At 42.2% G+C, this 25,529-nt stretch overlaps 1 protein-coding gene across 2 annotated transcripts in view; it reads right to left on the reverse strand.

The window, feature by feature from the left end:
* Positions 1–25,529, reverse strand: part of grb10b (growth factor receptor-bound protein 10b) — a 74,580-nt gene that overhangs the window by 34,443 nt on the left and 14,608 nt on the right. For both annotated transcript variants that reach the window (XM_069656323.1, XM_069656322.1), the window contains exons 2-5: positions 23,121–23,247; positions 14,261–14,357; positions 6,682–6,973; positions 3,910–4,054 (exon numbers count right to left, since the gene is read on the reverse strand). In XM_069656323.1, coding sequence (XP_069512424.1) covers positions 3,910–4,054; positions 6,682–6,973; positions 14,261–14,357; positions 23,121–23,171 — 585 coding nt within the window. In that variant the 5' untranslated portion in view covers positions 23,172–23,247. The remainder of the gene's footprint in view (positions 1–3,909; positions 4,055–6,681; positions 6,974–14,260; positions 14,358–23,120; positions 23,248–25,529) is intronic.

Genomic DNA, 25,529 nt, shown 5'->3' on the forward strand with positions numbered 1-25,529 from the left:
CAAACCGAGCGTGTTTGGTTGAAATGAAAAAAAGGTTAGAGCAATGATTTATCTGCTCACCATCCCACTTGACAAACCCTAAAGAGATCACCCACTCAACCAGTCGAGGGAGGAATACGTGATTGTAAGTAAACCGTGTTACCACTGTTCTGCATGCCTCCGGACCCCAAAGCACATGTGTGTGATGAGACGCCTCTGCAGGAGGGTTTTTTTTCTCTTTCAGTGGAAAGGTGCTGAATTGAATTTCCACTGAAGAACAACCACAATGAGACATATTTTCCATTGCCATCAACAATGGATAGACACTGCCAGTGCTGTAAATAGTTTACAGAGCTCACAAAGACAAACACACAAACACACATGCATCTAAAAAACAAACACAGCGCTATACATGGATGGATGCACAGCACGCTCACACAGGTTTACATGAGGCTGTTTGTGCATGGTAAACAGACAAAAGGAATTCCATTTTCCACAGCTCCTTCTCCTGCAAAAGTCTGATAATCCCTGCAAAATAAAAACTGTCTTTCCTGTATCTCTGTGGCAGCTTACCTTTATAGAAATGTTCAGATTTCAGTACATTCTGAGCAGATGAACGGCAAAGCTAAACAAATTCCACCATGTAAGGTGAATTATTCGACTCCACAGGATTTTTTATTCTCTTTAATCAGACTTTAAAAACTACTTGTAGCCGGCCTTCTTTAAAAATATTAGAACAATCTCATGTTACACAAACAAACGTCTCTGTATGCCCAAAAAATAAACCAAAACTATACTAGCAGAGCAATATATGAGCATGTTTGTGAGATTTAAAGGAGAATGCCACTGTCAGTCAGAGCTGGTGTTCTCTGTAATCGATAGAAGCAATAACATTTGAAATTGGCGGCATAGCTGTGGAGAAAGTTGTACAAACAGCTTGTGGTTTCGCCCATTCTACATTATTACAACACCCAGCATGCATTGCGCCCTTCCCTCTGAACGCTGAGTGAAATACCACCCCTTCGCTGCAGGCAATGGCTCAGAGTGGTACAGAATCCGAAATACGACGAGAATATACCGGTGGATCGTCTAAAAAATCTTCAGGTCTGCAGTCTACATTTCAAACCAAAGCAAGCTCCCTGGCCTCCGCCTGAGGACGCGATTTATGTAGTCTGGCGGAGGTTTTCCAGGGCCCATTGGAGAAGCAGATAGCGTCCTCTAAAGGCAAAGAGCCAAATTGCTTTTTTTTTCTACCATTAGCTCCCCATAATAGCATGATAGGACTGAGGCTAAAAATCTGCGAACTGGCCCTTTAAGTGTGCAGACACATTTCGGTTTGAAGATAAAATCAATGAATCCTTGCTCTTTGAAGTCTTGGCACCAGCTGATAAATAGGGAACTGCTTTCTTTGATTCAGAGCCATAACTGTAATGAATGGCAAACACATATCTGGTAGCTCCTAATAGAGATGAATGGCTCAAATAAAGAAAAGTTTGTTGGACCTGCGTCCATTTTTACTGACCTCCTTGTCACACTGTTACAGATATTTCATCGTGTGATCACAGAAATAATTTACCTCCTCTGCTAATCTCCCATTCCCCTGCGCCTCCTTCACTCCCCCTCTCAACTTCCTGTTCTAATACTCACGCTTAACAGGCCGTCTGGGAATTCAAAAACCAACAGCATTCCCCATCCCGTGCAGCTCCCCCAGCCTAATAAAATGCTTTTTTGAATATTAACCAGACACGCCTGTTTTACTTGTACGGAGCCAAAGTTATATCACAGCCAGTAATTCAGCGCAGAACTCAAAACCACTTAGTCAGACATTAATCTTTGACCTATTTACTGTATGAACTAACATTTACCATGCAGTGTTGAATTTAATGCCGCAGCCAGTAATTCAAGCCTCCGACATTCCCACAGAAGAAGAAACAACTTTCCCACACGTGAAGCTTACAAAGAAATTTAACCTTTCATGGCTAAGTCCAACATTAAATATTTAGAGCTTTATTTATGTCACAGATGGTAAATCAAAGCCACAACTTCCCAACTCTTTAAGCATTTACTGGACGCTTCAGATTCATCAATTCATCAAGTGATTTATGAGCTGACGCTTGAAAAACAGAGCAGGTCGTTTTTGGCAGCTGTTGCACCATAACAACCATGACCAGAACAGGCCAGGATCACAGCCACAAGAGTATTTATGAGAAATAGTCCGCCCTCACATTACTGTAAGCTGGTATGTTACTGTAACCCGCATTGGCTGGCCCCATGTGAAGATCATTAAAAGTGACGATGGAGGGACTCCGACTTCCAGGAATAGACAGACCGGTCTCTAAATCTTCTTCAACAAATGAAGACACTAATGTAAACAGGCTGAGAGAAATGCAGCAGAGTGTGTGCAGGTACACACACACACACACACGTGCCCGCGCAGCGTCTGCTCCTCCACTCTTCACCTCTTCAGCAAAGCCACAAACCCTTTGAGCACACACATGAACTTTACAGCACAGTGCGATCACATGAAAGCAATCAACATGCCTCAGATGAGCAGAACATGGGGCAGATGGAAAGCAGGGAAAATTCCCGAATGCCGACACAGTTGACCGCTAAACACAGCTAATTTATGATACTCAAATACTGCATCCTTCAAAACAAGTATCCTGAGTCGAACATGTTTCAGTTAACAGAACATAAAAGTTAAGAGTTGTTCTGATACCACCTTCAGAAACAGCCTAAAATGCGAACTCGGGTATTTTAGAGTATGCCAGTCAGTGCACCGACCCAATGTCGTATCCAACAGAAGCTGCAAGCAGCGATGAACAGGCTGTGGGGTATGCACCAGTAGGTCAACATAACCCACATTTATATGTTGATTTGTTCAGGCTGGGACTGTAATCATACATGTGAAATTTGGAGCAAATTTGTATATGAGTGTTACTGCCGGCTCTTACCAGTAGGTGGCGCTATGACTATGAGTAAATATAGACACGTTATCGTGTTCAGGAAGGGAGCCTTATGAAATATGTGAAATTTAGGGCAGATTGAACATTGTATATGAAAGTTGCTCTTAGCTCTTACCAGTCGGTGGCGCTATGACTGTGATAGAAATGGTTTGTAGATCTGCTCAGTGCTGGGACTCTCATCATACATTTTGAATTGGGAGAAGATTAAACATTGTATATGAGAGTTAGAACAACTTCCTGTTTAATGGTGAAACATCAAACTTGTTGGCCACACCCTTTGACGAAAACTCAGGGTAAACTTTTAAGAGTTTAGGAGTGCTTTAAAATATGGACCCTTTAATCGCCAAATATAAGCAAATAACCTGAAATGAAAATCAACATGTCTGACTTCCTGTTGGGTTTTGGGTATGGGTGCAAGAGGCTTTTTTGTAGGTCTTGACCTGGTAAATATGCACACCAACTTTCATACATGTGAATGAAAGTAGCCTCCATCCCCTTTTTGATATTTTGTAGTGGGCGCTACGGAGGTATTTTGCCACACACATGCTCGAGGGCCACTCCTGATGCATGATCAAAGTTTTGTGAGTTTTGGGGCACGTTAAAGCCACCAAATATGCCATTCATTCAGACAAAGAAGGACAGAAAGGATAATAACTTGTTGCATTCCAAACAAATTTCCTCCACAAAATCAACTGGTTTCAGGTAAATGCTTGTGTGATGAGAATGGTATCGGTGTCTGGCTTAGAACCTCTCTAATAACAGTAAATCAGCTGATGTCTCATATCCTGTTTTCAAAACGAAAGCATCTGACTTTCCGTAAGAACACTAACTTTAGTATCCAACCACACAAACTTAAGACGTGTAGTAAATTATTAAACCCACAGCACTGCTGGGAAAACGTAAACTGTTTTCTTCTTAATTCCTGAAACACGCCCGCAGAGCGTCTTCACGGGGTGTGACTTACATATGTGCCAGAGGAGGCCTCTCCTGGAGGCAGGGATCCAGGACTGAGCACAGGGGAGCTGGCTGGACTGCAGAGCTCGGGGAAAGGGTTTGGGATGGCCGGGAGAGATGATGTCCTCAGCTGCTGCTCCTCCTCCTGCAACCTCCTGCACCATAAACAGGACAAAGTCTTAATGTGGTCAAACATGCTAAGTAGTTTAAGTCTGAGGTCGTGACCCCAAGAAGTGCAATGGGAAAACTTTGAAATGAGAGCCGCTGACACATGTGAAATATGCGCTGGAGAGAGAGTTGGAATTAATAAAGCATTGCTGTACAGTATCCAGCCTCATGTCTGTTTCCATCTGATCTAGCCATAATGAACCGTCTCCCAGCAAGTGGAAATCACAGACCCCTGCAGCCTGCAGGCTAATTTTCTGCAATATTCATCACGCATCAATATTGAAACGAGCACACTTTAAAGCAGCTTTTAAATTAGGCACATATAGTGTACGGCCTGAGAGAGGAATGATGATTTGACAGCTGATCATAAACTTTTCAGGATTCAGTTATATTTTAAAAATGGGCGGGTCAGTTTGCGAAATTCTAGCTGGGGATCTAACAGAGAGAATCACTGTGGAAGACGCTTTCTTTCTTTCTCTGTCAAACTCTCTCTGTAGAGCCCAGTGAGTTCAAAAGAGAGCGGGCCTTTTGATGTCGTCCCATCTGAGCTTGAGAACAGGGTTATCCAGAGGTCAGGCCTGAATAATAAGATCTTCAGTGCCTCAGTCTGTGCGTGTGTGAGTGTGTGTGTGTTAGAGAGAGAGAGCTCATAAGACAGAATACCCCACTACCTGATCATCCCTCCTCTGTTCCTGTCATATCCTCCAGAGGTGGATAATAAGAGCTGACACCAGCTCTGTACTGTAAGTATGCAGCCATACTTCTGCTGCCTTTCTGTGCATGTGTGAGTGTGCATACCCACTGTTGAGTGTGTACGATAACAGCAGTATGCAGAATATGGTTTACCGCTCTTTAAATTGAGAGAGACATTTGCACTTGGTTCTAAAACAATGCGAGTTTTTACCTTTCTCCTCCTGATGGTGCACTTTGAGACAAAAAGGGAGTGACAGGGAGGAACGGGTCATTCAAGGGCTACAGATAGGGAGCGGGGAGGAGACGCTATGCCCAATTATCAAGATGGTGTGGAGGGATGGCAGTGTATAGTGAGAGGATTCTTTTCCAGCATGAGACAAGAAAGGGTCGCAGCTCTTTATGTGCGAGTGTGGCTTTGCATGTGCAAATGTATGGACTGGATGGAGCATGGTTGATGCTTAGTGCCATACGTCTGTTACCCAGGTGTGTGTATCTGTATGTACCTGAAGTGTGTGTGTGCACATGCACTACTGAAGTCTTATTTTGACCTTTCTTTTAGTAACGGGTCTATTATTATGAAGATATTTTTAAGTAAGTGTAACCTATCCTTTTACTCTGTTCCCTTAAACGCAACACAAGCATAAGGATGAAACCAGGTCCCTTAGGGGAAGAAGGAAAGCAATTAAAGCTGGTTACTTCACGGTGACAAGTACTATCTTTAAAGGGCAGTGTTCTTATTCAATATGGACCTCTGCAGCCACATGTATGTTTATATCACAGACTCTAAGCGAACCTAGCATCTTGTATCAAAAGTGAAGCCAATGCAGACGTGCTTTAAAACTGCATTATTTCTAATGACCAGCAGGGGGAGACTCTACTGGATAAAAACATTCTCTGAACAGAAAATGACAAATGACCCCGCTTTTCAGTTGGTTTATTACTAAAGAGCCAGTTCGCCAATTTTCAACCTTAGTCCTATCATGCTATCATGGGGAGCTAATGCCATTATGGTAGGAAAAAAATGCATTTTCGCTCTGTGCCTTTGTAAGGACGCTATCTGCTTCTCCAATGGGCCCTGGAAAACCTTCGCCAGATGACGCGTTTTATGTAGTCCTCAATCTAGGACGCCCGCCTCCGATGTCATGTCTCATTCAAAATCGTCAGGTTTGGAATGTAGACAGCAGACCTGAAGATTTTTTAGATGATCCACCGGTATATTCTCGTCGCATTTCAGATTCTGTACCGCTCTGAGCCGTTGCCTGCAGAAAAAACGTTTGTATTTCACTCCAGCGTCTCTTGCTGGGCCGTTCCTTTAGAATGTAGAATGGGCGACAACACGAGCTGTTTATACAACTTTCTCCACAGCTATGGCTCCAAGTTCAACTATTATTGCTTCTATCGATTACAGAGAACACCAGCTTTGACTGACAGAGGCTTTTTCCAGGGGGCGAACTGCTCCTTTAAATGATTTTATGGTCTCAAATGCAAGTTTCAAGCCTTTTTCAATACAGGATGATGATATTTTATTAAAATAATGGTCTAATTTAAAGTTAAATCAACGATAATGCAGATTATGCGTCTCTGGTAGGGTATGGAAGTAACAATGCATATCAACACTGTAAATATGGTCACTACTTGTTCCTAAAAAAAAGATGGTGGAGGCAAAATGCCGATCTTCAGGACTCAAAAGAGTGGGCATGCTTCCACTTCTCATATACAGTCTATGGTTTATTGAAGTTTTTATGCATTCGATTTGAAAGCTGTCTTTCATGCTAACTGCACAGCTTCCTCTGGGGTTCAGCTCCTTTCTCATCTGCTGCCTACCAGACAAAATCTCCAACATTGAGCTGCTGAAGTGGATAAAAAAAAGTTATCAATGTGCATTAAGAATCTACTTGCAGTATGCTGTGCAAACACCTACCTGACAGCGAGGATGTGCATGGGTTGTGACCGTCGGAGGCCACTTTGGGGTGAGTCCGCGGACGAGGAGGAGGATGAGGGCGGTTCAGGCGATACGTGGCTTAGAGCGTGCGAGTGCTGACCCTGCCGAGGCTGGTTGTGTTGCGTGTGATGATGATGGTGGTGTGAGGAAGAGGTCTGTCCATTGTGCAGTAGTGGGGTGGACTCTGTCTGCTGACCACTGCAGGTGGAGTACAGGCTCTCCAGCGAAGAGTTCATATCATTCACCAGGGCCTCTAGATCGACATCATCCTCTGGGGGAAACACAGATAGACAGGAACACATTACTGACAGCAAGACTGAAGCAAGACATGCTGCTATAAAACAAATGAGAAGTTTGTTTTAGAAGTGCTGAGGAGAAAGTGCAGCGTGGAGCAGGAAATAAATCTCTGCAGCTGGAAATAAACTGCAATAAAACACAATAAGAGAAAAGATCCTGTAAGCTTCCTGCTCTGGTTTAAAATAGTTGAGGCAAACAAAAAAAGTTAAGTCTCTGGATATTGTTGGGACTTTCCGTTTCTATTTCAGTTTCTCTATCATTTCATTGTGGCCAGGATTTGAACCTGTGACCTCACTTTGCACCACCTTAATTCCAAGTAATACAAAAAAAGAAGGACACAAAACCTTGGCATGCACACACGCACACACACACTCGTAACCAGTTTTGCCAGAGTGCTCAATCAGCATGACTATCTTGACTGCGTACATTGTGCTGCCCTGTGAGCCAAATCTCCAGGGATAACAGGTACAAGTACAAACCTGCCTGTAACACTCTTCAAACTCTTACCACTGGAGTTCATGGTGAAGGCAGCGCACCGTAAGACTCTAAATTCCCCCCATGTATCAAAAATTCTCCTTTTAAAGGTCTTTAAAGGCAGGAGGTGGAATTCTTTTCAGTCGGGGGAGTCTATCCTCAAAGCCGCCGTGAAAACCTCCAGGCACATTTAAATTCATGAAGTGAATTTTTCAACCGACTGCAGCAGCATGTTGAATCTTAGTTTGAAACGAGCTCCATTGAAGGAAGGCTCGCTCTCCTAATTGCTTCACGCTGTGAAAGTTTTATCATCTGGGTAAACCGGGGCGCCTAACTTTGCTCTTTTTTAAATCACAATCTGCAGCGGTGACTCATCTTATGTTTAATAATTCCTCATTATGAAAGAGAAATCTATCCCATGAATTCATCATCAAATCTCTGCATGAGGCCTCGACTGCACTGCAGGACGCCGGTTCACCACTAGGGGGAGACAGACTCTACTTTTGCAGGCAGGAGGCTCTCACATGTGTGTGGGGTTCATGTGAGGGGACCCCATGCAGATCTTAGGACACAGCCTCACATGTACATATTATTAATGACAGTATAACAAAATGTGAAAAGACATTTGTGATTGGATGTGGAAGGATGAAGGAACATTGTATTTACACTTAATGAGAGAGTATGATGGGAACTTATAATGTAGCTGAATCCTCTCTCTCTCATCTCTCAGTGGCCCTACAATGTAATCCTGGTATATTAATGCAACAGATTAAGTCTCTTCAAACAGTAAAAATATGGTTCAATGCGGTTTTATTTGTATTTTCTATTTATAATTATACCATAGATGCCGTTTTTAACTTTTTGTTAGCTCCTACAGTATAAATAAAACCTGCACAAATGAATTGATGGACGAATTAAAGCATATACAGCTCAATTTTTTTATTTATTTTAATCATGCAGTCCACTGTCACAACTCCAGGGCTTAAAATGTGCCATGTCCTGTATGACTCATGTAATTTCCCCTACAGCTCACAGCGCAGGACAGCTGACAGCTGGATCATGAGAGGTGGTGCGAGGGTCATGCCACTCTAACGCAGCTAAAAGTCCCACTGCTCTGCTGACACCAGACACCGGAGAAACAGCCTGATCGATTAAAGGGGAAATTCAGCTCCTTAGCCTAGCAATAAATCAGCTCCAGTTAGATTTTTTCTAATTTTTATTTAAATAAAACAGTAGCCACAGGTTAGCATGCTGGTAAAAGCACGCAGTCCCTGTCTGCAGTAGCATTTAGCACTGATGCTAAAAGCTTCCTGCTAAAACTAAAGAGAGGAGCTTTTCCAGAAAACGTGTCAGGTAGCTGTATCACGGGTGACACTGAATCACAGGTGGTTAATCTGTAGGTATTAATAGTGACAGGTAAGCTGCAGCAGCTACTTATAGATAGCCTGGAGAGCTAAAGAGCTATATACCACAGGACACAGGATGCATACAAGGCCGTACACAAGGCTAAGGACAGGGCGAGACACCTGCAACTCATGATGGAAAATATGACCAGGATCCAGCAGCAGCGCTTATAACAATGTGGGGATAACATGATCATAGTAAGAAATGCTACAAGGAAACAAGAACTACATAAAAAAGTGTGCAAAAGCGTGTTACCTTGAATCAATCATCTGCTCATCATCCATCATTCTCACTGGGTGAGACATGTGCCCTCAAGCTAGGGAGAGAGAATACGTTTCCTCATGATTCTGACCTAGTTTGGCCTCGCGACGGGAACGACAGATTTGTTTTCATACAAAGGTGAAACACAACCCACACGCTCGCTCGTGGACGTAGGTTTTTTGCGTCATTATCAGTCATTTCCTCCCATCACCTATGCATGTCACAATCAGGCAAACAAAGGCCTGCGTCATGCACAGGGCTGTTAGACAGACAGATTGATGACACAGACAGCATGCAGGCAGGCACGCACACACACAGGATTTAAACCCATGAAGATTTGGACCAGGGAGACAGCCATGGTTGGTCTTACTTTGACATGGAGTACAGAAAATAGAAGTGGGATACTGGGCCTGTGCAGGTTCAGGAGGAGACATTATTTCTGGCAGCCAAACACACAGAGGTCACAGCACGCCACAATATTAAAGCCATTAATTAGATCCGCTCAAATCATCAGAGCGGCTCAGGCAGCAGGGAGCACACCGAGCTGCAGATAGAGCTGGTAACGGGGACATTTTACAGTTTGGATGCATCTGCTGGACGGTTCAAAAATGGAAAATAATCCTATAATGTAAAGATCAAAGACAACAACAAAGTGGACCACCAGCAGCTCGGGATGTCTGACAGACAGCAAGAACATATTTGAAGATGTATCGACACAAAAGATTACAAAAAACAATGACTGAAGCTCTTCTGTTTGGGAATGCAGCAGAGACAACATGAAAACAAGGGTATAAAAATGATGTATTTACACGTCTAGAGCTTCATGAAGGAGAAGAGAGGTTAGCTTCATGGCTAAAACTGTGCAATAACAAAGGAAACAATCACAAGCGGCGCCCAGTTAGTGACGCGTTTTCCATCACCCAGCAGTGGTTGGTCTGCCAGAGAGGGTAGGCGGAGCTTAGCAGCTGCTTTTCCGAAAAAAGAAACAAATTCAACGCTCAGATGAAGGCAAACGGTCTGAAAAGGAAAGCGACCGTCAGCAAGGGAAATCAACAGTTACAACCGTAGCCAACCGTGGACGTCACACATGTGCATATCTGGGAAGTGTGCTCCCGCAATTACTGTTTATCACCATAGGTGCCGCCAAAGAGAACGAAACTGAGATCTTCGAGGTTACCACTTTAAGTTGTTTAGTTAATTCTTTGCTCTACAGAAATAGAACCCATTAGTCACAATGGTGATTAATAAGACAATTATTTTCTTGATCTTTAATCTATAAAGTGGCAGAAAAAAACACAAGCATGCCCATCATGACATTCTGAAATGCTTGTTATGTCCCAAAAACTTTATAATCAGGCCTTTATCTATTCACCCGTTCGTTTTTCAGGGCCACTGTAGAAGTCATAACCACACACAAACACCTCTGATGGGTCAAAGGATAACACTGGCAGTATTGTTCTCATTTCCTCATTGTTTAATTTCTCCCATGGCTTCAGTTCAATCCCGCCCCCCCCCCCCCCCCCCCCCGTATAAGAACCTAGAACCGGTTAAATTAGGGGTAAAAATAGCCCAAGCTTGCTCTATTGTCTGAGCTACACTAAATACAGTATCACCCAACGGTTACACGAGTAAAGAGACTGGTGAAAATCTGCATATAAGTAGTTTTGAACGTGTCTGATCATTAGCAAAGGGAAAACAAAACCATTGTGTGGACGGAGGATCCATATGGCGCTCTGTTTTTACTCAGCTCAGGAATGTGGTCTATGCATTTTTATTCATTCCTGCTAGTTAAAAACAAAGAGGAGGGGCAATCCTTCTGTAGAAGAGAGGAATGTAAGGGGTATACAGTGCCTGAATTGAACACACACACACAGAGGAGACACACAAGGGGGATAAATACAAGCCCAGCAGAGGGGTTTCCATTCAGAGGGATCAGTGGGAGGATAGACAGAGCTGGTCTAAACTGTAAAGCGTGGCTCTGCACTGTCGAGTACAATGCCAGTGGTGACAGCTCACACACCCACCAAGGGCCAAGCCTCCTGATTGGGGAGGGGAGAGTGCGGGAAGGTTAGTGGGAAACAGGAGGAGAGAGGGAGGGAGGGGAATCAGGGATGAACATGGAGAGGAGGGACGGGAGTAAATAGAGAGACAGGATCCCATTTAGAGGGAGCTGTGGAGCAGGAGCAAGGAAAAGGGAGAGTGGGTTCAAACGGGGTGAACGAGACCACGTGATAGGGCTATTTTACTCCACACAATGCTCAGTATCACTTAGTATCGGAAGAACCATTTATTCTGAATTTTAAACTGTGAATTTTAAAATAGGGATGGCCATACTGGTACCGCATACCGCTGCATGCGACCAATTCACCTACAGTCGCTCCAACTTGCTGTTGGGGTGAATTAAGGTGTCTTTTCAATCAAACCAACACCCCACAAGGTTTATTCACTAAAAGTATATCACCGTTTCCTTTAGATGCATTATTATGACATAATTAGGGACAAAAGCTGTTACAAAAGTGGCACCGCTTGCCTGGTGCGCGTCGCTAGGTAACCCAGCATGCTTTGAGCAGCAAATTGGCTTGCAATACACAATGACTGGGGTTCAATTTGTCAGCCACATGAGTTACCGTTACATTGTCATAGTGAGCATGTTAGCATGCAGAAGTTAGCATTTATCTTACACTAACCATATGTTAACCTCACAGCAGCTAGCATGGCTGGACTTTAGCTTTGTTTATCTTTACTAAACAGAGATATAACCTGAATTTGTAGAACTTTCTGCTCTACCAAACAACTTGAAACATGTTTGCTTAATGTGAAAGGAACAGCCAACCTTTATATTTAAACAGTAGTTACAGGAATGCAATCCCCCCACTGTTTGTGTGCATGTGTGCCCGCACATGTATGCCGATGGCATGACACTCTCCCTCTACAAAAGCATAACTGGAACAACTGGAGCTGGAGATCCAGAGCTACGCCTTCAAATTACTCCAATGCATTGGTAGCATTGATGGGATTTGTTGCCTAGCAGCTGCAGGCTCGTCTGAGTGCGACAAACCCCTTTTCACCTCTCATATAGAAAGACCCAAATACATAAACGTGTGGTTCAGACGTCATTAAAAAAGGTAAAGAAAAGTTGTGAGGAGAAGAAACGGTTAGAGCTGTCACAATCACGCATGACGTCTCCTGCCTCTGAACTGTAGAAGATCTACTTACTGAACTTTACATGAAAGTTATGTTGAGGAGATGAAAAAGTGATGCAAGGCAAAAAAAACTGCAACGTATTTCAGAAAATATATCGACACTTGTTTCTTCTAGGAACTACTGCACTTGCTGAATTTGAGCACCTGTGCGCCAACCAAAAACTGGAGCGACACACTTTCCTGGTGCTTGTTGATATTATATATCTGGACTCAAGAGAATACACCTCATTTCTCTTTCAACATATTACATTTGCAGCGCACCCACAGACAAACACAATGCGGATAACAACCTCTTTTTGTGTATTTCAAACTTTCATACGAGGCTTTCGTGCAGGGAGCAAGTTCTCTAACCCGAGAGACAATGAACTCAGCTATACGACTGAAGTCACTGTGGCGTGTGGCTGAGAGAAACAACAAAGAGGAGACAGCATTTGCACAGTGCAAGCCTGTGACATCGCATCAGTGAGAGACTGGAGAGGACTCACATACGTGTCATGCCTCTGCTCGGGACAATGCGGCCTCGTCATTCTCATAGTTATTTAAAGACACAAGTGGGCAAAGCATATTAAACTTTCTAAAAGCCTCGACTTCACAGAAAAATATTACGTGCATGGCACAATCCACGGATTACAAGTTGGGAGTATCCTGTGGAGCAACTTCTATTTCTGGACATCAAATATTGGCCTGCAAATACCCCGATAAGCTGCTCAATCGCGTCTCATTCCAAACATGTGAAATAATGGCAGGTCATGTTCCAACAAAGCCGTACTGTTTCCTCCAAAGTTAATAGGTTTATGTAGCAAACACAGCAAGTAGCTGGTGGCTCTATAATAGTCCAAAAAGTATTAAAGAGAGGGTTTACTGGAAAACAAGTTAAAGTACGTCAGCAAGGATAATCTTCCCAATAATAACACCAGAGGCACCGGGGCTAAATCTCTTCTCAGATAATGCAGACTTTGTAATGTAGCTTGTGAACCTTAGAAGCTAGTTGACTAGAAATAGTCACAAATTACCTGATTAGCTATAAAAAAAAAAGAGTGATAGAGAAGATGGGACAGAATGTGTAAAAAACCAGGGCGCATCAATCAGGCTCCAACACGTGTGAGACATAATGTACTGTACCGTGCCCCCAAATATCATTGATCAGACAGTGTAAACAGAAATGTTCCTTAGTTAAAGTCATCTCCCTCCGCCCGCCTCTCCGGTCGCTCCGTGTTCCCTCCGTCCCGGCTGATTCTGTAAAATGACAATGTAATTTCTGCTCCATTTATTTCCCATGCCGGGGCCAAGCGTTCTAATTCAGTCGTCGAGTCCTCGCAGACTCCCCGCCCTTACCTCCCATGCTGGGCCAATATTGTGCTTAAATCTCATGCTCCGATTGTCATGGATGAACCCTGTATGGCACAATTAGATAGGCGGCGTAATTATAATGGCACCCTGTGTCCACGCAGATCACACTTTGAACTGCTGAAATGTTTACAGCGGAAGAGACCCAAATATATATCATCCCCCTCGACCCGCCGCCGGACCAGAGGAGGATAATGAGCAGCGGGCTGCTTTCCACCCTGTACTGGGACACACCCTGGGACACACACACAGATATACAAACTCATTGTAGCTATCCCAGATTCCCTGGTCATATTTATGACCTTTTCATATTCAGTTATGTATGAAAATACACAGCAGGTTTATGTTACACCAAGTCAACGTACAGTAGGTCCCAATAGTGTGCATTACCATATCGTATGTCCTGTTACGTATGTATAATCCTATGTAATTTGATGTCAGTGCATAACCAAGTATACTTTTCCGTGTCATACAACCCCAATGTAACCATAGAATAATGCATATGTCTATTGTGCACGCATCAGTACACACCTCACTCACACATACATATCTATTGGGAGCTAAAGACCAACCTTGATGGCTAGGAGAACTCCGATTGGCTGATTGCTGGAAGCCCGGACCAATTAGGTCAGCTTGTCTGTGATTGGAGGCCCGGTCTATATTGTCCTGCTGAGAAAGAAAGAGAAGAAAAAAAGAGAAAACATTTAGTCATTTCCATCGTCCAACAGCCGCCTGTTTATTTTACTGGTTTTCAACTGGTAAAAGTGCCTGAGCATTAAATCACTCACATGGCAGAGGAGATACTTATTCAAATGAAGTTCACAGAGTTAAAATTGACCTCTTGTTGTAGACAGAGATACAGATAATGAAGAGGGTCCAACACCAGTGAATTAATTCACGTTATAGTATAGTATAAAAGTGTGGTTAAGCCTCCCAACACATACACCACTTCATTAGACTTATATTTCCTTTATTTTAGTTTTTAAGATTTTTTGGGGCTTTTGCCTTTATTCATAGGACAGCTGAAAACAGGAAACATGGGAGCAGAGAGTGGAGAATGTCATGCACCAAATAATCAGCAGGCTTGGAGTCGAACTTGCGATCAGTGTGTCAAGGACTGTAGCCTCTGTATATGGGGCACCTGCTCTACCAATTGAGCTAAACCAGCGCCCCTTAGACTTATATTTTATGCGTCCCATTGAAAAATCCAAGAACAATATGGGGAAACTTTTAAATACAGTCAGTACAAACAGTGCTGTGGTCAAAAAAGTTCTACAAGTGCACCAATGCTGGTTGTCTAAGAGACAACGTGCAACACCATACAGAATTTAAAATGTGGGCTAGGAGCATGAAGGGTTAACACTTTCTTTATATATTATTATTTATAAATATTCCTGTGTGAAGCTAAAGCTACATCTACGTATGAAGAGGTGTTAAAATAAAACAATACCAATGCTCAGAAACCTAAAAAGAAATATGATGACATTTTGAAATGGTACATAAAGTACAAAACACTCAAACAAAGTTGAACTTGTAAAGCCTCTGCCCTTTTCACTGTCTGAAAACAGAGTGTGAACATGGCTGGATGATAACATTGAACCACAGTGTCCTCATTTGACCTCTTTCTCCATATATTCAGTCACTGCACAACGGCTCAAAAACAAACAAATACCCCCAAAAGCATGTTTAACATATTTAACATTTCAACATATTTCATGTTTATTTGTTTCACTTATAAACTTCTAAAGAGGACAATTGTAGGTTACCCATTGTGTGTGTGTGTGTGTGTGTGTGTGTGTGTGTGTGTGTGTAAGTGTGGGGGGGGGATGTCCCGCTCAGGGCCTGACAGCACGAGTGGGAACAGAACGTCCTGGGGCGGTCCACTGTGCTCAGAAAGAATAAAAAAACACGACTGTGTGTAACAGCAGACCTCCTCTGATGCTGTAATAAAAGCTGTTGCGGTTACTTGTTCTGCCTCATTTACAGCAGCGACAGACAATGCAGGCAGCGCCTTCCTTTTTTTTTTACACACATTATTATCTATGATTATTTATTCTACCTACTTTTCCATGACAGATGCTTTTTGCATCACGTCAGTTTAAGTTATCTTTGTTGCCTCCAGAGACACTGTAAGACGACGGTCTCGTGCCAATCATGTCATTTTTTTAAGACCCACAGATTTATTTTGAAAATCTCATTTGCTGAAGCAGGTCCAGGCTGGTCAAAGTGATGTCATACGTGCATGTCCTTACAGTATGAGATACGGAGCAGTTGTACACCGAGTGCCACAGATTTATATCCGAACATGATCAACTTTAACACCATTTTTTTACCCTGAATATTAAAACAAACCAAATACACTGTAAATAAAAGCTGCTTTACAATCTGAAGGTTTTAGATTACTTTTACATTTTGTAGTAACTGTATTAACAAGACTTTACGGGCAGTGCAAAGAAAATGAACTCACTGTGAGAAAGCTTGAAGTAGGATTCCACTCTGATGCCTCCATTCTTCAAAATAAAAGCTCGGCTGCACAGTTCGGATCTGTATAATCCATCATTTCCCTGCTTAACTTTAATGTTCAGTGGAGAAGAAGCCGCAGGTGTTCCTCCCCGGGACGTTTGTACTGGTGCAACCTCTCAGCCTAAACTGGATATAACTGGTGGCTCACCGTCAGTATAGGGTTCTGTCCACCTCCGCCCCCCCCAACCCCTCTTCTATACCAACTAACCCAACCGCATCCAATCATTACATTGCATTGTTCCGTCTTTGTATTGTCTCGAGTTCCAGCCGTCTTTGCTGCATCGGAAAAGAGATTTCGGAGCTTAATGGGACTAACCTTCTATTGAATTAAAAAAAACAAAAAACAGTAAAATAACCACCGCGTCACCCCATTTGTCCCCGTGACACAGCAAACCCCATCATCCACACACTCCGTCTGGGGGTCCAGCTACCAGACTGTGACTGATCCCTACCCAGTCACCCAAACAGCACTGGGACGCTGGTTGGTTGGTGGGATGGTACAGCACAACGGCAGTGTGTGTGTGTGTGTGTGTGTGTGTGTGTGTCTGTGTGTGTATTCAGGACAGGATGGTCATGGTTCAGCTCCACTGAGCAAAAACGCAGGGACTCTTTCACACCATATACTGGTCTTGAATGCTGCTTTGCATGGCTGTCTGGGAGTAAATGAGTCAACACATTAAAGGGACTAAAGGACCTTTAAAGCTCACCTTGATCTCTTTTGTGGGTCGTACCAACAAAAATCCAAAACCCAGACAGCCTTTGACGCCTCTATAGACAATTGACAGCATGTTAACTTTGGGATTTTATCCCATTTAGCATAATTCTCAGCCATGCTATTGCTAACTCTGCATTGGGTTATAGGTTTATAGGCGCCTATAAGGTGCGAGTACAAAGAGGAGAGAGAAAATAAGAAAATAAAAGCACACGTCATTCTTGCACTTTCTCATCCTGCTTTAGTCTCACAAATTATTTAACACTCAGACACAAAGGCACGGGCGCATACGCACAGACACACACGTGTTGCGTGAGTTCTTAAAGAGGGGTCAAAACAGGTCTGAGGGCATGCCGACTTTTGACAGGCAGCATATAAGAGCCCTTTCATATTGATGAAGTTGAAAGGGACTCTGAGAGGTTGAGGGTTCAGCTCTTTTAAAAGGGGCCAGAGACAAGGTTAAGGCCCTGAAAGCAGGACAGACACAAAGGTCTGCAGATCGGGCCTCAAACAAAAAGGAAAGGACTGAGACGCATGTCAAAGCTACGCCTTTAGAAGAGGTCAGACTGAGGTTAAATGTTGTGACCGGGGAGTGAATATGATCAATACTTGACTTGCTAAGAGGCTCTGGGAAAGGAAGGAACAGCTGAGAGCCAGCTTGATCGAAGTTTAACAAAACAAAACTGCAGTTTCTGTTCGGTGCAGATTTTATCTCAGAGGTTTAAAAATCTTTCTCAAGGGTCGTCTCCCAGGACGTCTGGCGGGCCATTCCTGCTGACAGCATTAACGCTAACTGACACAGTCCTGTTGCAACATACAGAAACACAAGACAGCCAGAGGAAATCCCTTCTTACATAATTAGACAGAATGAGATCAGGGGGTCAGAGCGATGTCTGCTCTACTGCTTCATTTATCTGTTTGTTTATACAGTAGAGGCTCAGCTGTAGCTCTAGCTGCTGCCACAGCTCAGCTGAGAGCCTGACAAGCTGCACTATGACACATACAGTATATACACAACATAAGCTAGGTCAGGTTTCTTACTATCGTTTTTCTTCCTAATTCAGATTGGCCTATGTTCTTTTTTGTAATGCCTTCATTATTGTTCATTATACTTAGACAATGTTAAACTACTAGTATGATTACACTGTATTATGCAGCTTACCCAGACTACTGCATGTCCTATGTTAATATATTTTATATGTATAATACTACATTTTTATCTAAATACATCCATCAAGTGTCTTAAGCTCAAAGAAAAACTTCCTGAAAGCTTTACGCCGGTTATTTGGAACAGTTGTCAGTGATTGTTATTCGCTGGTCCCTCTGTAAATCAGGAATACATTCAAAATAAGATAGAAACAAAAGTTTGGTTACGGTTTAAAATCATAAATCCAAGATGTTACAAAAGAAACCAGAACATGTGAGGTTCTCCCTGTCGTGATCAGGCCATCTTGTTTGGATAAATGTGTGAATTTCTAGGCTGTTTATCCTGCAGCAGAAAATACAGACATAATTCTGCTCATAAAGCATGCAATTATATACATTATTATATTATATTGTGATTGTATTTTTTAAAGATTATTTCTTTTAGCTTTTGCCATTGAATACATGATAGCTGAAGAGAGAAGAGGTGTGGGAAGTAGACAGTGGGGAAGGACATGCACCAAATGATCGACAGACGGTGTCGAGCCTGCAATCAGTGTGTCGAGGACTGTAGCCTCTGTACATGCGGGGCACCTGCTCTACCAACTGAGCTACACCAGCGCACCGGAATCTATGCATTTATGATAATAAAGTTATTATAGTGACTATAAGCTCTAGGGTGGGGGGAAAAACAAAACAGCATAGTACCTCGATATTTTGTGTGGCAATAGTGTATTAATACATGGGTGTGATAAGCACCTGCTTTTTGGATGTGTTTCGGTTTTGTGTTTAGGTATTGTGTTAAACATACAGAGCAGCAGACAGAAAAAGAAACAGTAAGTTATAGCCAATATGCATGCTTAAAGGTGCATTTCACAGTCAGAGCTGGTGTTCTTTGTAACCAATAGAAGCAATAATATTTGAAACTGGTGCCATAGCTGTGGGGAGAGTTGTACAAACAGCTCGTGGTTTCGCCCATTCTACATTCCTACAACACCCAGCATGCATTGCGCCCCTCCCTCTGAAAGGAACGGCCCAGCGAGAGACGCTGGAGTGAAACACTACTGTTTGCTGCAGGCAATGGCTCAGAGCGGTACAGAATCTGAAATACGACGAGAATATACTGGTGGATCGCCTAAAAAAATCTTCAGGTCTGCAGTCTACATTTCAAACCTGACGATTTTGAACAAGACATGACATCGGAGGCGGGCATCCTAGATTGAGGAAGTGTAGTTTAGAAAGCTCCCTGGCCTCCGCCAGATGGCGCATTTTACGTAGTCTGGCGGAGGTTTTCCAGGGCCCGTTGGAGAAGAGGATAGCGTCCTCAAATTTCTACCATAATGGCATTAGCTCCCCATAATAACATGACAGGACTGAGGTTGAATATTTTTTATCACACTTCATATCGTTATCACAATATTGGAAATATTACATGTCCAGTAATAACGTAGATACAAGTTTAGCTTCTAAGAAATACTTCTACGCAGTAATTCACATCCAAATCACCAAGGTGCTGAAGGGGCTGCATGAATATTTTTGCGCTATTTGTATTGTTTAAAATCCCTGTAATAGCATTTTAGTCCCCTCAGGATATTACAATGTTTGAAATCCCCACAATATGTATTGTGTCTAACTATATTGCGATGATATGTCGTTGGGTTTTTCCCACCCCTCCTACTCCAGAGTACTGAAAGTGACAGCAGACTGACTTGAGGTTTTTGTGCAATGTTTCTTTAACAAATACAATGAATGAAATATTTACATTGCAAAATCTGAAGGAAAGATAAATTTAATCTTGTGATTTCTAGGAATACTGGTAGGTTATGGGAAACATCGCAGGATCTTGTTAATGTTTAGCCCCAGATAAAACAATCTCAGGCTCTCTCACAGCCAAATGATGCTCGAGTGCTGGACTCTGCTTGTTTGTCCAGAGATCATACATAAGATTTGCAGGAGCTTAATACACCGGAGGGCGTACAGACGTTTGTACAAGACAATATTATTTCCTTGGAATACAGAGATTTGTTGAGCTCTGCTTATACAGCATTTTAGTGTGTAATCCGATCAAGTTTTATAAAACATGAGGGCAAAGGTTACATTTATATAACCTTATTAAATATATGATAGAGGCTCTGGATAGGCTTCTTAAATCAGCTATCATCTGCCACTTACAGTGCTTTTTTTTACACAATCAGATTGGCTTTGCTTTGCACATACCTGCATTTAATCACCAGTCACTATCATACAACAGAAACAAGATTAAAGAGGTGATATAATCCCTGCGAGTTCAGTATGAATGTTATCTTCACTCGAATCTGTTTTGAATCGCAGCCTCAGTTTTATCGGGCGAAAAATCTTACGTAACTCTGGAATTTTACAGTGAATGGGTTTTCTCATTCTGCCAGTCAAGGTACTTCTGTTATAGCTGGATGCTTTGCAAACAGCAGAGTGACTGTGTGTCTGTACGTGTGCTGTATAATAGGGGCTGTACACTGTAGCTCCAGCAGCAGCAGTCATCCAAACTGTTGGCAGACATAATAACTAAATGATTCCTCACCCCCGGCCGATAATGGAACAGTCCATGTCCGTGCCAAACACGAATATCCCTCTTTTATTTCCATTGAAAATGTCTTAATAACAGGATATAGTGTGAAAGGTGTTCACCTACAAATGCCGAGAGCACATACATGTATACGCAGAGAGGATCAGCCAATATACATTTACATTGCTCTATTTTTGGACACTAAAATCTGCTGTGTTCAAACTAGCGACCCTGACTTCACTCATGTAAGTAAGAGCACACACAAACACACACACACACACACAGTACCTCGTGTGAATCTTTGGTGTCTGTCTCTCTAAGCTCTGCAGATCTGGGTGACTCTAACAGGCTGAACCCTCTGACCTCTAGCAGCTCAGAGGTCAAAGGTCAGAGATAAACCCATGGCCCAGATGACAAGCAAACAACAGAGCTGCTTCTGATCAGGCTAATAGTGCTACTGCCCTAATACTAATGTTTGGAAGCCCTTTGCTCCACAGGGGCCGGTGTGAACAAATCTACTAAACCAGAGACGTCAGGTCTCTCAGGCTTGAACTCAAAGAACCTAATCAATTTTGTCCCTCTTTGCTTCATATACCTTACCGCTTCTCTGCTGCGTGCAAGAAACAAGAAAGAACAAAGTGTACAACTCAACCTAATGAATTAAGATGAGATTAATGGGCATTAGCCAAACATGACTCTGCATCTCAAGGATCACAGTGAGAGAATTAGTTAACAAATTGTGTTACCTAGGGATGTTTACAACCTTGGGATGTTTACAAATACATCTGTATAATTTTTTATTATACCTTTATTATATGTTTTGTTTTTTAATATATTTTTTAAATTCTTATTGCCTGTTTTTTTTATCTTGTTCTATGTGAGTCTTTTAATTATTTTTAGTCTAGTTCTATGTTAATTGTTCTTGCACCAAAACAAATTCCTTGTATGTGTTAACCGAAAAACCCAGATTCTGATTCTGGAATACGGCATGGCTAAACGAAAAAAGGATGGCTCTGCCTTTTCAAGGAAAAGTTCACAAAATATACAAAACTACCTCGATATTTTAAGGCCGATACAAATCATGATTTTACAGGAAAATACGCCTTTACTGTGTGGATTGTGCACAGATTTGGCACCGATAGGACTATGAATTGCCAAGCGACCAAACAACACGATTACTTCATTTCTCTTTATATATATATATATATATATATATATATATATATATATATATATATATATATATATATTTATTCTATATTGGAAAACATACTGTATAAACTGATACTGATATATCTGTTATAGGCCCATATTGGCCCATAATATCGGCCAAGCGATATATCTGTCAGACTGTGATACTTGCCTTTACTGAATATCTACATACATCTATCAACATACAGTAGTTTCAATGAGATTTACTCGTTTCTTTTGTTATGCTTTGGTTAACTTAAGACTATGGGGCACAACTGCTCATAACAAGTGCTGCTGATTATCATGATTACCACTTCATTATATTAAAATTAGGTGAGTTTTTTTTCTAATAATGAGGCGAGCTACAGTCAATCGTCATAAACACAGGTTATAAAAATTTGCATGATGTCAAATTGAAAAAAATATTTCATGTTTTTCTGCCATAGAGTCATTCCTCATTTCAATTCAGTTGGTTAGCAGCTGATAACTTGAATTAGGAACATAAAACAGGATTTCCTGGTACAAGTAGCATGAAAAATGACTTCCTCTGCACAAGGAAACACGCTAAATAAACTCAATACAAAACACACAGACTAAGCCCTTTTGGATTGTGAGTAAATGGGCCGGCCATAGACTAGAACTGAAAAGAGCAGCTGTTACCTGGGGGCGTGTCAGCTAAGAGAAGAAGCCTCTGTGTGTCTGTTGGACCAACACTCTTTAACAGTCTGTCCCCCCTGCAGCTCTTTGTGAATTCAATGTGCTCACAGAGGTGGAATGTTGTGATAAAACAGGAAATACTATGACCATACTGTTCTTTTATTCCTCTCTCTGGTGTACTCTTACTAATAGGTCAAATGCACTTCTAAGAGCATCTTAGAGAGCGAGGCTGAGAAAGGCGGCACTGTTGGCAAGCACCGCAGTGACCTGAATCCGCACCCTCACCTTTTTTCAGAGTTCTTGGAAGCACATTACAGTACCTCGAGTTCTTCTTGGATGGTTTATTATTAGTTTCCTGTGTTAAATATATAAATAAAAGGAGGCATTTGACTTGTGCAGCGACGCGGTTCACATTTCACAATCTCATCCAGCTAACAATTTCCCAGAAGATTCAGTTATGGATTACGGACAGGATGCAATGTAACTTCATTGAACACTGGCACATTTCTACTTTAAGTTTCTATTAAATTAAGTCCCTTCTGGTTAAATTAGTCTTGGCATTTTCATTTCTAGCATTTAAAGCTGCTAAAGTAGCAAATAAATTCTGATTAAAGACAGATTGTAACTCACTGAAAGGAAACCCCACACAGGATATCACATTTACCTGATAATTCGGATGATGCAGGAAATAATCCGGACATCCGGCCACAGCCATGTTCTGCGTTTCTCAGCTCTTTCGTACAACTTGCTGGGCTGGATTCGGTTTCAATACAAGATGGACAGAGCACAACCTGCAGAGGAAGAAGAGCAGACAAATGGAGGTTAGTGGAAAACTACAAAGGAGGAAAAGGGGAGGGTGAGAAGGTCCTAGGGAGGAAGGAGAGGAGGATGACAGAAGGAACGGAAGATGAAGTCTAGCTTCTGAGGAGACGGATATAGCGCAGAGCACTTCTTAACCCACATATACTCGCTGTAAACAACAGCAACAAGCATCAAGGGAGCAACACCGGTTGGTTGTAAATGTGAAGCATCAGAAAAAGAGTTAAAATCTGCTTCAGTACTAATATTAAAGCTGCTTTGTAATACACCCAAGTATTTTATAACAGGATTAAGACATTAAACTTCTTAGTCACTTTGCAGTTCGCACCAAGCAAATCCAGTCCCCAATAAGGTGATCATGTTACAGCAGAAATTACTCAAACTACCAGGTCTCATGTTTGATTTCCACTTTAGGGTAGAGCTACTTTACCATAGCAACAAGTCTTGTAACAACACACAAGATTTTGGCACAGCCAAGCAGAGGTTTTGTTGTTTATTGATCGGGTTAAAGTGCAGGAACTGGAGATTATTTGTTCAATAAAAGAGCTGGTTTCACTTCGTGGAGCCTGTAGACTGAAACGTGATGCTTCCCTCACAGTCTACTTCCCAGCAATGTAAACCCGGAGATGTTGAGTACCCCAAAGTGTTAGAAGTGTTAGAAATGTAAAGTATGGGTCGCTGGGATTTACAAAATGCTGGTTGCTAACTTGCATAGGGCAATTAGAATAACTAGCAATAATTAGCATAATCACCTGTATGGACAATATTTCAGCAACTGCTTGGCCAATTTGGACCAACTGGTGCGATTTCCAGGGTTATTAAGGATGCTGAATCAATTTCTGCTATTTTTCCAAATTCAAAATGGCTGTTTAAACCCGAAGTGGCCATATTTCAACTCCCGGTGGGTCAATTTTGATGAATTTTTGAATCCTCTGAGGCATTAGTTGCTGCTAATGCCAGGACACAATTCCTTTCCAACATTTTTATGTCTTCTTTGTAAAATGTCATTGAATTAAAGCAAACATGAAGCATACAGAGCGATTTAAAACAGACTTAAAGATCACTACCGAGTGAAGCGGAAGTGCCGCCAGACAACTTTCGTAACCTAGCAACAGTAAGCGCCGACGAGAAGTGCTCTGAAATTGAGGTTGTGGGCACTGCCACCGCAAAAAGCGCCATTGGTGGACATTTAGTGGTGTTAGTGTTTAAACAGCCATTTTTTTATTTTGACGATATCAGAAATGGATTTAGCATCCTCAAAAAACCCCAAACCACTTCAATATTGTCCAAATCGTTTGAAATATTGGGCATATCGGTAATTATGCTAGTTATGCTAATTGCCAAATATGCAAGTTAGCATCTGGCAGTTTCTAAATGCTGGGAACCCATACTTGACATTTCAACCTTAAAACCTTTTGGTACTCAACATTTCCGCGTTCACAATGGGGCTCTATGTGCCGGCAAATAGACTATCATTGTAGGTCTTGTCTTTTGTTTTGTTTTGTTTCTCAAGTCATTTAATAGCTCTTGCTCTAAGGTGTTCTTCTCCTCCATGCAGCCTCCCTCCCGGCCATCCCTGGGTCAAAATAACCACAAATTCAACAACATGGACTTTAGTCTATTTGAACTTCTTAAAGTGGGTATCCTATTAACCTCTTGGCACTGCTGAAGCTGAACAAACACCTGTAAACACACACCCAAAAATACCCCGCAGGCACCTCTCCAGGTCTTAAGTTAGACAGCGGGGTTTATTTGGAGCCGAGCAGCTCGGCTCACAACTGTGATGCTCTTTTATGCGGCAGTTCATGACCCCCTGCTGGTATTTTAAAAATATGACCTGCCTGTTTTACAGCACGCTAATATTATCTCATGTTTGCATTAGCGGTTTGGAGCAGGCTGCCCTTGTGGCTGCGGAGTGTGTGTACAGTTTGTACACACATGTGTTTCTGCATGCATGAGTATGTGTGTATGTTTACATATGCTGCACATGTGTGGCTGTGCGTGGGTGTGTAAAGTCTCTATTTTTAGGAGTTTTCAAGGTCTTTGAGAAGCTCTACTGATGTTTTTAGAGTTGTGTATCCTGCTTTCTCTTAACAGCTAGTCAGTGTACAGTGATGGGGCCACTCTGCTGCTCGTACAGTCGAAAACACACTGCAAACGGGACAGGCTGCTGAATAACAAAACTTTTTGACACAGGTAACACGAGCGAATGACAAATCTGTGTATGAAGTGTTGTCTGCCCGAGTCAGGAGAC

The sequence above is a fragment of the Semicossyphus pulcher genome, unplaced genomic scaffold, assembly GCF_022749685.1.
Source record: "Semicossyphus pulcher isolate SPU_LCO1_2020_fin unplaced genomic scaffold, fSemPul1.0.p SCAF_9, whole genome shotgun sequence".
In the NCBI taxonomy this organism is placed as follows: Eukaryota; Metazoa; Chordata; class Actinopteri; order Labriformes; family Labridae; genus Semicossyphus; species Semicossyphus pulcher.